A 12,549-nucleotide genomic window follows, 5' to 3' on the forward strand; every position below is an offset into this window, starting at 1 on the left:
AAAAAAACACTGAAAAGCTGAAACAAAATCTCGTTTTGGTAAAGGATGTTGGCCTGATTTTTGTATTGCAATGCCAAAGGAACAAGAAAAAAAAAAAAACTCGAGGTCACAGAATTTGTAAACTCGGACGAGCCACAGCCAACGCATGCAAATGCTCGTGTCGCAGCATGGGGCAGCCTGCAAGCACAAACGCACTCAGCCGTGGAAGCAGCGACTGAGGAGGCGGCGTCTTTCGAACCAGATAGTCCAGTTCGGCGCCCGAAAGCCAGTAGTTTTTGCTCGCATCGAGATAGACAAGGTTGGTCAATGCCCCGAATATAGTTAAGAGCGTCTCAGGCCCGGTCTCTTCATCAAAGCAGCCGGCAATGCGCAAATCAGCCAACGCAGGGAGGCGCTCAGCCAGTTGTCGCACAAAGGCCCCTCCGCCGATAATGCCCAGGCTGAAAGACATGTCAAGCGTCACGATATGAACGGTGCAGGCACGCAGAGAAAACCCGCCAATCCCTCGCGGCATGGGTGGCGACGTGGACAAGGCCGTGGCCGACGAGGGCGCTGATGTCGAGACTTGCCGACGACCCAACGTCAACGCTGGCTGGGATTGAGAACGGCCGCGCGGTCGTTGTCCCAGACCTGCATCGGCGCAGTCGGAACTCTTGGCGGTACTACTGCCAGCGGCGGGCTTGGCTTCGCGGTTGCTGATGGGCAGCTCGGGCGCCGAAGAAACGTCCTCCAACACGTCATCCATATCAAACTGCAGCTGTTGCAACGGGTCCCGGGAGCGGCGGGGTGGTACTCGACGTATTGCGGTCGGGGTAGAGACGTGGCGTCCAGCCTCAGAGCACGCGTCGCGATTCCAGGAAGAACCGGGTCGACTGGGCAAGCTTCCACTCGGCGACTCCTGCCCGTGGGACTGTTGGCAGGAGGTAGAAGCAGGCTGCTGCAGCGGAATGGCGATCGGGGCCGCGCTGATCGAACCCACGGGACTGGCGGCAGGCGTTACTGGGAGGACAATCGAGCGACACTGCTCGTGCTGATCCAAGCCGCCAACATCATCGAACAAATCTTCCCAGGTTTCGAGATCAGCAAGGCTTTCGGCGTCTGGGTCGGCGGCCGGCGGAAGAACACTCAGCAGACCGGCGTTCGTCACCGACGAGTTGTTGGACACGTCCACCGAGCGGTAACCGTCGTCGAGATGGAGCAGCACTACGAGCACGTCATCCGTCAAGGTGCCAGCACGGATGGCCGACTGATACACAATCTCCCGGATCAGGATGGGCGCCCAGTACAAATCCTGCAAGTCCGTGACAGAAAGGGTGGGCAGCATCTGCGCGACCTTCCGAGCCGCGAGCGTCTCAAGCATTGGCACTGTCCCAGGGGGCGAGTTTGCAGCAGAAGAGCCTCTGCTGCTCCGTCGGACGCAAATTTCTGCGTGAAGTGCGTGAAATGCACGAGTGCACGAGGTCAGAAATCGCCAAAAAGCCAAAGATTGCTCAAGGGTGTTGCAATCGTTTGGTTTCATAAATCACATTTCCCTCCCCCTCCCTCCTCCTCCTTTCGCAACAACCGCGGTTATATAACCAAATCTCTGAAGAATGCACGCACCGCGAAGTAAGTTCCAGGATTTCGGCGCAGGGGGTCCGGCTGCAACGGCGCGACGAGCACGATCCAACAGGGCCTCGCGTGCGCGACGCTCGTCTTGAAGAATATGGGCACTGAGGCGCTCAACGGACGACAAAGCGTTGCTGGCCTCTGAGACTTGAGCCTTCGACTTGTGTCGTGGGTCCTGTGCTCGGTAACGAGCGAGCAACTCGTTCACTGTGGTGCGCGAGCGAGAATTGAGGTTTTCGGGTCAGAAATTGAAAGTTGTGTCTCCCCATACCCGCCCGCCCCTTCTGTCGCACATCCTTCTTGGCTGTGCTGTGCTTTCCTGCTCAGATTTCGTGATGAGGGCTGTACCTGTGGGCGCGGGAGCAGAGGCAGTCTGGAGATCGCCAGACGGGGCTGCTGGGGACGTACGAACGGTAGTGCTGTGCGGGGTCGGCAGCTGCTGCTTCACCGCGCGGTTGAGCATGACTTTGAGTTTGCGGGCACTCATGGCTTTGGTCACAATGGCACGGAAAGGCGGGAAGGCGGGAGAACAAAAAAAGAGTGACTGATCGGGGGGAATAAACTTGATGACGCGAAAACGGATTGTTGAGCGATCAATCGATTGGAGAGCGACGGAATGGGACGGAATGGGAGATCAGACCAGACCAGGAGACGTGTGCAATCACGCAACAGAGCGAAAGCGAATCGAGGCCAGCGGAGGCGGTAGGGGGGGGGCAAATTGGCTGATGAGCAAGCAGAGGCGACCAGAAAATCGCGAGCGCGCACTTTCAACAAACCAAACGTATTGTTTGCTGAACTAGACCCAAACACTCTCCAGCGTGCGAAGGTTATGTACAGTCCGAACGAAGGGAATCGGTTCGAAGCAGCGGGAGATGTGGATGCTAGTTTGTTGTCCCCTTGGCGGAACAAGCAGTGGAGGAAGCAAAGCAAAGAGGGGGGAAAAAGAACACAAACAAACAAAAAAAAAAAAAGTTTGTATTTCGCTTTTTGTACGATGGTTTTTTTGAAATGGAAGAGTTGGAGGGTTAGGGGGTGGGGTGGGGGTGTAGAAGTGTAAGGAGTGAGCCATAGAAAAGAAAAAAGAAAAGCGATAAATCTTGCAAATCAGCAGTGAAGGGTCAAAACGTCGAAGGGTGCTCAAACTTGTTTTGCTGAAACGACTGCTGCTGAGTTTGGTCGCAAGATGGTCGGGTGCTTCTTGTTATTCATGATCGCGTTATCAACTGGATTGAAATATAAGCATGTAATATGCGGCACTGAGAATATCGTGACGACCGAGTCGAACGCCAACTCGAAACCAAATCGATGCTATCTGAGGCTTTGGCGAACGCTTACAATTTCAGCCAAGCACAAAGAACGCCAACTCTACCCGATGAGCTTCACGAGGTAGCTGTGTGCTGTGATTTGCATTGACAATACGAATTTGTTGTTTGTGAGGCTCCGGGATCCCACGGGGTTGGGACTTCGGGCTACCGGCTCAGAAGAACAACATTGCATTGACCCTCGTCACCTCCACTCCACTCGCCCCCTCCCCAATTTTTGATACCTGTAAAATTCCTCCGAGATGCTCAAATGTCAAGACACTAATGCCCCGAAAAATACTCGATTTGATTTCCGGGGGATTTGGAGAAAAGGCGGGCAGCCAAAACCAGTTGCTCGCTCTCTTTTCCTTTGGTTTGTGAATGAATTGCACTTTTGCTCGTGCCTCCTTCGTCGACTGCATCCCGGCCATCCGCTGCCCTGGGCGCCCCCTGCCCTCCATAATCCATTGAGCAGTGCTATTTGGTGCACGATTCAGGCCAGGGAAGTGGGGAGTGCAATGGAGGGGGACGAGGAAACCGCGGCAAGAGGCCGGAGGGGTTGAGCAGCGGCTTTGCGCCAGGGTTTGCCTCCGCGTCTCGTTTGAAGCGGCTGTGGGCGCGCTCCAAACGTGCCCTGTCCATGTGTATCATCAGCTTTGACCTTTTGGTGTTGATGCACGGGCTGCTGGAGGCTTTTGCGAGGGAGGGAAGGCCTCTGCGGCGCACAGGAGCAGGTCGCGTTCGATCCCCTGTATTGAACTTGCTCCACTTCCTTGCCCGTCCGCCACATCCCGCGAGCTCGGCATGCCATTATCGCGTCCGGCACCTCGTTTTGCCCCTATCGTCACCGACTCTTGCGTGTCGTCGAGACGGCGGAGGAAGGGGCGACCGCAAGCACAACCCATGCATCTTTTTTTTTTTTTTTGCTTTTCTTTCCAAAAGCCTTGTGCTCACTCTCTGTTCTTCTTGTTTGTTGCTCTCCCCTCGTTACCCTCCTCGCAGACCCCAATCGCTACAATGCCCCCGAAAGCAGCGACTGCCGCCGCCCCTGCCAAGGCTGCCAAGAAGGCCCACTCGCCCCGCAACCACGTCCTGAACGCTGGTGTTCACAAGTACGGCCGCTCGGTCTCGTACGCCAAGAGCGCTCTTTACAAGAAGAAGAAGGCTGAGGTCAAGAACACCACCAAGACCCGTGCTCAGACCAAGACCGTCGAGGTCAAGGGTGACAAGAACGGCAAGACCCGCGTCGTCCCCGTCCGCCGCGAGTCCCGCTTCTACCCCACCGAGGACACTCCCCGACCCCTTGCCAACCGCAAGACCCCCGGCACTGCTACCCTCCGCAAGTCGATCACCCCCGGCACCGTCCTCGTCCTCGTTGCTGGCCGCTTCCGTGGCAAGCGCGTTGTTTTCCTTAAGCAGCTCAAGTCTGGCCTCCTCCTCGTCTCGGGCCCCTTCAAGGTCAACGGTGTCCCGCTCCGCCGTGTCAACCAGGCTTACGTCATTGCCACCTCCACCAAGGTCGACCTTGCCGGTGCCAAGTTTGACAAGTTCGAGGATGCTTACTTTGCCAAGGCTGCCGCTGGCAAGAAGTCCAAGACTGAGGCCGAGTTCTTCGAGTCTGCTGCTGGCGCTAAGGCCAAGAAGACCATCGCTGCTGGCCGTGTTGCCGACCAGAAGGAGGTCGACAAGGTCATCATTGCCGCCGTCAAGAAGACCCCACTGCTCAAGGAGTACCTTGCTGCCCCCTTCACCCTGACCAAGGGCCAGTTCCCCCACCAGCTCAAGTTCTAAAGTGGTCCTTGTGTTTTTGTGCAATTGTTTTTTCCCGTTGGGCTTTCATCTCTTTTTGATCCAACCAAGCTGCGTGATTTCGGTGTAATTGCCAGTATGTTGCTTTTGTCCCTAAATGAAAAAGAGAAGCAGAAGAAAGCATTGTTCAGGAGTCTTTTGTTTTATTTCTTCCGGTTGGTCGAGAGGATAGGGGGGGGGGAGAGAGGCAACAACAGGCTACTTGATGGATTTTGTTTTGTGCTTGATTGTTGACGCTTTGATTCAGGAGTACAGTCTTCGTTGTCAATTTGTAGTGGCTCCTCGATCGTAACAAGTCCCCTCACTCTCTCTTTTTGGCTTTTTATTCTTCTCGTTCTGTGTTTGGTAACATCTTCACACACTTGACAATGGACCACGACCGCCACGACGCATCGCTCGCTCCGCCGCCGCCCGTGGTCGAATCCTGGGGACTGGATCCGCTGTACTGGGCCTGTGCCAAGCTGCCCATCAGTCTCGTGCACTCGTGTGCCGGCTTCCCCAGCTTTCGCGGTAACTTGTCGCTCTCGAGCACAACCGCTCCTTCCCGCGCTCGTCTCGTTGTGCTCACTCACGCTCCGGCAAACATCCGTGATTCTAGAGGTCCTGTGTCTCCATCAGCATCCGATTGCTCGCATCCACATCATGGGCATCATTTCAAGCATTGACCGGTACAATACAAATACGAGCTACACAAGTGTGTCCAAGTTGGCTTGTTGGTCGACATGAAAATGCACGCACGACACGACAACTCACCCTCGACTTGGCATAAATGTCGTTTGTGTGTGTCGAATAGTTGATGACGGGACTGGCGTCATCTCATGCGTCGTGTGGAACCGCCGGCGAGCCGAAGTGACCAATTTGGCGGGAAACGCAACCAATGGTGCTCCGGCTGCTCTCGATGCTGTAGCTGCTGTAGCCGCTGCTGGAGCCTCTGCCGCTGCTGCTGGTGGTGGTGCGGCAGGCAATGCCCCGATTCTTCCAGTTGCACGGCGAGCTGCACGCGCAGGCAACGTGTTTGACGCTCCTGTGCCGGCGATTGGCGAACTGGGCGATCTCGTCTCGGTTCGCGGCAAGCTATCTTGCTACCGCGAGCAACGCCAATTAGTTGTCACGTCCATGAGTAAGGCGACTCGTGTGTACATGTTTTCGACGTGATTTCGTTTCGTGCTGACTTTTTGAATCATGGGGTGTTTTTGCTCGAATCGGCTCTGCCACGTAATTCAAATCGCTCTCACATCGACCGACTGCAGCCCCCGAACGCGCTCCAGATGCTGAAAGTTTATGGCTGCTGGAGTGTGCGCACCTTTATCGGAAAATCTACTCCATCCCGTTTGATCCGGCTGCCATTCTCGGCGCGCAAAGCACCCAAACTTCTTCAACTCCTGCCCACTCGCGAGCCGCAGCGACGCAACTGCCGGTTGTGCCGCTCCTCTACGGGACCGCTGCGAAAAGGCCACTTCAACCACACGAATCGCAACCTGCTGCCAAACGATGGGCCCCGTATCATAGAAACGATCATTCGTAAATCTATCGAATGAGACGAGGCAGGCGAGAAGGAAAACAACAACTATAAATAACCGCAAAGCGAACAAAGATCATCGGCAGCACCATCAGACGCGTGTTTCCAATTTCCGGAAGACAATTTCAAAGTACAACTGGCCTCGTTTGACCTTTTGAAGATCGATCGTCACTGGAAACTGCACCGTGTCTTCAGCCAACTCGAGAAACTCCAGGGAGATTTCGCATTCGCCCATAAAATCTATCCAAAAGGACAACAACCCCAGAGCGTGATGAGATGCGAGCATTTTCACCGATTCTTGTTCTTGGAATCGAAAAGCCACGCCTTTTGTTTTCAAACACAACCAACTCCATTCATCAATCAAACTTACCGTCGTAGGACAACTGGTCCCAATCCCAAACTTGAACCTTCAGTGGCTCGGCAAAGTTCCGTACGTGGAACAAGATAGGCTGCAGGAAAAGCGCAGACAAACAAGACAAAAATCAGCCACAACCAACAGGGAAAAAATAAAAATCCAACAATCACTACAATGCAAATGCTGACGTACCTCGTCTTGCCAGGATGGATTTAACGTTTTTTCAATCACACTCGTCTTGACCTCTCGCATGCCGTACGTCAGACGGAGGTAAGGATCGCTCTTGCCATTCAAATCGCACGAAATCAGATCTCGGCCCGCCATCACTGCGATTTTAATGGTTCCTTTGCAGTCAAAGCCAAACTTTTCGGCATCGACGCACACTGGCGACATGAGATTGAATCCGAGAATTCGTGTGCAGTTCCAGTGGCAGTTGTAACCACAATCCTGACATCGGACGCCTTGGTTTCGCAAGCCCCTGAGCCACAAGGCGGTCGCAAAAACGTGAGGTTGGACGAGACGACAAGAACCGCTGGCATCAACCAACCAACGTGCAATTAGCACCTACCACATCAATTTGCCGCAAAAGCCGCAGAAGGTTGGAGTCTTGTTTGTGTGGAACATGAAGTTGTGCAGTTGCGTAACTGCGTCGTGTGTTTGCGTGGAAAGCAGGCGGCTGAGTTTGCCCGCATTCTCAGCGGTGAAGGCCTTCTTGTCGTACTTTAATCGAATGAATTCCGTGCGCCACGTCTCGTCGCTGTTCGGAGACAGGTTTAATTTATCGGGCATGCTCGATAAAAGCTTGGCATTGACCTGGCAGTTATCGATGCATTGCATCCGCTGCACGAAAAAACATTGAACCGAGGGAAGGGGAGGGGGATGAGAGTCAGCTGCTGGCCCAAGAACACAACAACGAAGAGCAACCCAAAAAAAAACAATAATCCTAGAGTCACCTGGATTTCTGGAGGAGCCCAATCTTCCGCCAAAGTTTTGGTGTGCGAAATGCGCTTGCCAAGGGCGCGGTGGACAAGGAAGCATTTGCTGCACAGAAACACACAAAAGGTGACGGATGCATAGCGCGGAGCTAAAGGGTATGCCCAAGTATCAGAGACAACCAGTGAGCAGCAACTACCAGAAGGCGGATTCGAGCAATGACCAAGTCAAACTTGACGTTGCTGCTGCTGCTGCTGTGAACATACCTTCGGCTCCACAATCAGCACACAGACGATTTGCGGGATCTCGCAAGAGCTGGATGAGCTCGGCCGGTGTGGAAGTGTCCAAATCACCCAGTGTGCGGCGAAGACGCGAGGGGAACTCGGCCTCAGTCTTGAGCGCAAGTCCTTCGCACTGCACAAACGTTGAAACGTTCATATTGAGGGTTGCATGCAGGAGCTTGCCCTTTTCCGCAAATCGATTTTGCAGGTCGTCCGCGTCAGGGTTGAGCGCAGCTATGGGAGAAGCATGGAAGGAATGGTAGAGCGTGTGGAGGGGAAAGAGAGTGAGTTGTTTGCATCGTCAGCATGTAAAAACCAACACGACATCCCGCAAGCGCAAAATTGGTACCGAGCTGGGCGGCATCGAGCATGGCCATGAGAGCATCCGACACGGCGGTTTCCACATTGGCCAGCCTGCGAACCTCTTGCTCGTCGTCGTCAACTGTAATCATGAGGTGGCGAAGTTGGGTGGCAAGCTCGGAAACAGCCTCTGCCATGGACTTGCGATAGCTCAAGATGGCGGAAGGCTTGCTGCAAATCTGGAGGAGCAATTCGTCGCTGTTGACGAGCTGGAAGGCGTCGTCGGCAGCATCATCCTCAATCATCGAGTCGGCGTCGTGGTTGTCCAAGTTGTCCACATTGAATGTTGTCGTGGAATCGCGCATATCTCGCGACTGTCGTTGGGAAAGACACAAGAGCAAAACAAAAACAACACAAAAGAAAAGTGAGGTCGACATCTTCCAACTCAAAAAGGCCCCCAACATGGCCCCAACATGGAATAAATGCGAAAAAACAAAACAAAACGGTCCCACTGACGCGATCGACAGGCTTTTGGCCAAGGGCGTTGCCTTTGCATTCGGGAACCTTCAGGCGGCACTTGAAATGGACCGTAATGCTGCAGTTGTGGCAGCGAACGCCTTGACACCCAAACACACCCCACAAGAGATTGGTACATATGTGGCAGTACGTTGGCTTGGTAAAGTAGGTGGCAATAAAATGGTGGTTGATTGGCTGGGCCACCGTCGAGACAGTCTTCTTCAGCACGGCCTCGCTTGGCTTGCTTGCCAGGGCGCGTTTTCCTTGAGTCATGACGAGCAGGTGAGATAACAATGCCTGCTTCATGCTTTCGGTGGCGGCAGTCAGCTTGAAGCTTTTCGGCTGGCTAGATTGCAAGTCGACAATCTTGAAGCTGTGGCAGTCCATGCTGGCGACGGGCGCTGCAATTGGAATGACGATAGACGAGAACATGCAAGAGTGAGGGACGGATGTGGGGATGGAAACAACATGCACAGGTTTTCTGCGCGGGTCTTACAGTCTCCCGGTTTGGCTGCCTTCAAACGAAGCGAGTCTGCGACGTCGATAACACGCAAACTTTCGAGAGGGATTGGCTGTAAAGGAGAAGGGAGGGGGGGCGTGAGTTTGAGCAGGTGTTGCACAGCACCCCACGACATCCAAACGAAGCAAAAAAACGAACAAAAGCAACAAAACAACAAAACTCGCCTTCTTGTAAACGTAATTGCGGATTTCACCATTCTCTTGAACGCTTTTGGTCATGAGGAAGATGTTATCAAACAAGTAGACGATGATGGAGTGGTTGCGGTGATTATTGAAAGCACCGCGGTAGATGAGCTGGGCGTGTTCGCTGAAACTGACATTGGCCCGCGAGCCGTCGGGAAGCAGCAGCGTGCGTTTCAGCTCGCCAATGTCAAATTCGGTCGTGAGGACGCCGGTGAGCGTGTCGACAACGTTGAGCAAGCCCTGGAGCTTGTCCAAAATTTCGGTGAGTGACATGGCAGCGTTGAGTGCCTCGGCAACTTCGCCCGAGCCTGGCATCAGCGGAATGGCTGCCATCGAGGGCTCGGGTAGGTTGGAAAGCGTGTCGTTGCGACTGATGACTCGTCTCAAGCTGCGTTTCGGCTTGGCCGAGGACACAGACGGGAGCCGACTGAGCTTTGACTCGGAGGGTGGTGAGGGTGTACTTCTCGTTCCAAACTCGGCTGGAGGAAGTGTCGCATCGGCTGAGCTTGCAGAAGCATCTCCGTTCTGCGCGTGTTCGTTCACAGGCTCAGTGGGCGCTACACGCAAGGACCGCTTTGAATGGCGGGACGCGGGTGCTCGCCGCAATCGATGGTTGCCGCTGGAAAGCGGCGGCATCGTGTCGAGGTCTCGCTCGAGAGTTTCATCCACCTGCTGCCTGTCATCGTCGTCGTCATTTGGCTCTTGCTGCTGCGCAGGTGACGGCAGCCGTGTCGGCTCTGGTTGCTGTTGGTTCTGTGGTTGCTGTTGGTTCTGTGGTTGTTGTTGGTTATGTGGTTCTGGATGCGGCTGCGACGAAGCGCCATCCGCTGCTGCTGGCTGCTGCAAGGACACGGACGAGCCCAGGTTGGCTTGTTGTAGAACATTTGTCAAATCACCGCTCGATTCCTCTCGAAGTTTGTTCACGCCACGATTGACCATGTCGAAAAGCCGTTGGAACAAAAGGCCCAGCTGCATCAATCGCTGGCGTGGTGCAGTGAGCATGGTGACGAGGCCGCGACGTTTGATTTGCTCGACAGCGTCCGCCCGTTCGAGTAGTTCGGCAAATTTCGGTGAACTGTGCGTCAACGATTTGATAAACAACGCTGCATGCGGAGCTGTGCCGCAGTAGTACACGTAGGCCTCGATGGTGGTCGTCTGTGCAGTCATCACATGAGAAAACAACAAAACGAGAATGAGTGACAAAGTGATTGCGGGAAAAGTATCGCGTATCGCGCGACAAGGCGCAAGCAACCATACCCGCTCCGGAAACATTTCGTCAAACAGACGGTAATAGCGGCCACTCCAGACAAGAAGATCGTCGCGTTCAGTCGTGGCAAGGCGCCAAACCTCTTCAAAAGTGCGAAGGACATTTTCTTGCAGAGCGAGAATGTCACAAAAGTTTCGGAATATCTCGTAGGCTTCTGCTGGTGTGATGATGTGGAGCTTGAGCATGGGTTCGGCGTAAAACTGCAATCCATCCAAAAAGCGGGTTGGGTTGAAATGGGTTGGGTTGGATGAGAGCGGCCCAAAAACCAAACACTCGCAGGCAAGGCAACACCAAGAGGACGGCACTTACTCGGAGCACACTTTGCATGTCCATCACGGCAGATTGCTGAGTCATCAGCAGCTCGAGCAGCACATCCAGCTCTTTTTGCTCGGGACGAGACAGCTTCTCGTACAAGTCCACTCCGACAATGTGAGGGCAAGAGACGCGCATGCCGAAAGTCTGCGAAGAGGAGGCGGGGAAAATAAACGGGGTGGTGGTGGTAATGGTGGTGGTGAGCGTTACCATGTTTCGCGTGTGCATGTTTGATCGCGTCAGTGGAATGGTACTGCTCGAGGTGAAATACCACGCGCATACACACCTCCCAACCACACAGCTATGCACGTGTGGTTGTGCATATACAACCCAAACACGCTTGATGCAGCTGCAACAAGAAGAGGTCGGAAGCCCATCCACCATCCGCGATGACAGCATCAAGTATGCAAAATGCGTAGGGAGTGGAGATTTTTTTTTTTTTTTTTTTTTTTCCCCTGCCTTCTGCAAGAATTTCATACCTTGACTGCCATGGCGGGACGGTACCCCACCGTTGCGATTTTGTCAAACATGGCGATGGCACGCTCCTTGACGGCTGCTTCATTGACATGTTGCCTGTAATCCAAGAGAGCGGGAACAACACAAATCCAAAGAAGAAAAAAAAAAAAAAAAAAAAAAAGATGAGGTGAGATTTAGGCGAAACTGAGGCAAAAAGTACATACGCGTTTGGGGACTCGCCTGAAGGCCTCGGTGGACGCGTCTGGTTTGAACGTGACAATGACGTGCATCAGACCCGCAGGTTGGAGGGGCAGTGCGATGCGCTGGTTGGCGCGGGGAGCGTTGTTGGCGTCGAGGTCGCGCAGCAACGCAGCGGCAGAGACCTCGCAACTGGCGCAGGGCTCGTGTGCGCGCCACCGGTCCCAGTCCATCACGACGAACTTGAATGTGCTTGCGTAGTGCACTGGGAAGTCAAACACGGCGTTCCACTCGGGCTGCAGCGTCTTGTTCACGATTGCCGTTCGCTCCACTTCGACATTGTCCACCAGCACCATGCAGTACGGATCGAGCTTGCCTGTTTCCCGCAACCCAACCGATACGATTGCAACAGAATCGTTGATACGATACACACACACACAACATGCGAGTACACACAAAATGCAGCACCAAAATACAATAGAAATCCGTGAGAAAAAAAAAGCAAAAATCAAACAAAAATCACAAAAAAAATCAAAAAAAAAAAAAAAAAAAAACGTTCAAACACATTTTCAATTGCTTTTTTTTTTTTTTTTTTTTGATTTTTTTTTTTTTTTTTTGAAACGCAGAGCGTTGTTACCGTTAAATTCCTTCGGGACGAGGTCGGCTGCTCGCTCGATGGTGAGCTGGAGCTGGCCCGAGATGGCGTTTTTATCTGGGCTGTGATTGCTGCTGCCGGAGGTGGTGCCACCGTGGTGGTGGTGGTGGTGTTGCTGCTGGTCGTCTTCGGTCCTGGCGATGTCGGCGTTCACCATTGAACCCGTCAGCGTAACGACCGATCCAGCCAGCGACTCGGTCGAGAGCAGACCCATCCCCTGGTGGCTGGTTGAGCTGATGCTACTGATGGTGCTGGTGCGGTTGCCGGCGGCCAGCCGCTGCACCTTCCGTCGTTCCCCAGTCGCGCTCGTGGTTGCAAAAGAATGAATGGAAGGATG

At 53.8% G+C, this 12,549-nt stretch overlaps 4 protein-coding genes across 4 annotated transcripts; 2 read left to right on the plus strand and 2 right to left on the minus strand.

Moving 5' to 3' along the window:
- Nucleotides 1-37: 37 nt before the first annotated feature.
- Nucleotides 38-2,660, minus strand: CAOG_01105 (hypothetical protein). The gene is made up of 3 exons (XM_004365919.2): nucleotides 1,957-2,660; nucleotides 1,603-1,815; nucleotides 38-1,425 (listed from the first exon to the last, which is right to left on the minus strand). The coding sequence occupies exons 1-3, from the start codon at nucleotides 2,093-2,095 to the stop codon at nucleotides 107-109; spliced, it is 1,671 nt and encodes a 556-aa protein (XP_004365976.1). The 5' UTR covers nucleotides 2,096-2,660; the 3' UTR covers nucleotides 38-106.
- Nucleotides 2,661-3,856: 1,196 nt separating this feature from the next.
- On the plus strand, nucleotides 3,857-4,851 carry CAOG_01106 (60S ribosomal protein L6). Its single transcript, XM_004365920.2, has one exon. The coding sequence runs from the start codon at nucleotides 3,927-3,929 to the stop codon at nucleotides 4,698-4,700; it is 774 nt and encodes a 257-aa protein (XP_004365977.1). The 5' UTR covers nucleotides 3,857-3,926; the 3' UTR covers nucleotides 4,701-4,851.
- A 58-nt stretch (nucleotides 4,852-4,909) lies between these two features.
- CAOG_01107 (hypothetical protein) lies at nucleotides 4,910-6,635 on the plus strand. The gene is made up of 4 exons (XM_004365921.2): nucleotides 4,910-5,228; nucleotides 5,317-5,412; nucleotides 5,512-5,838; nucleotides 5,969-6,635. Exons 1-4 carry the CDS (start codon nucleotides 5,087-5,089, stop codon nucleotides 6,241-6,243), a joined length of 840 nt encoding a protein of 279 aa, XP_004365978.1. The 5' UTR covers nucleotides 4,910-5,086; the 3' UTR covers nucleotides 6,244-6,635.
- On the minus strand, nucleotides 6,234-12,545 carry CAOG_01108 (hypothetical protein). The gene is made up of 15 exons (XM_004365922.2): nucleotides 12,195-12,545; nucleotides 11,600-11,933; nucleotides 11,383-11,476; nucleotides 10,901-11,050; nucleotides 10,582-10,791; nucleotides 9,307-10,479; nucleotides 9,119-9,194; nucleotides 8,623-9,023; nucleotides 8,156-8,480; nucleotides 7,792-8,040; nucleotides 7,546-7,676; nucleotides 7,161-7,432; nucleotides 6,785-7,070; nucleotides 6,608-6,686; nucleotides 6,234-6,477 (listed from the first exon to the last, which is right to left on the minus strand). Exons 1-15 carry the CDS (start codon nucleotides 12,424-12,426, stop codon nucleotides 6,329-6,331), a joined length of 4,161 nt encoding a protein of 1,386 aa, XP_004365979.2. The 5' UTR covers nucleotides 12,427-12,545; the 3' UTR covers nucleotides 6,234-6,328.
- Between the last annotated feature and the right edge of the window lie 4 nt (nucleotides 12,546-12,549).

Source organism: Capsaspora owczarzaki (assembly GCF_000151315.2).
Source record: "Capsaspora owczarzaki ATCC 30864 unplaced genomic scaffold supercont2.1, whole genome shotgun sequence".
Taxonomy (NCBI): domain Eukaryota; class Filasterea; order Ministeriida; family Capsasporidae; genus Capsaspora; species Capsaspora owczarzaki.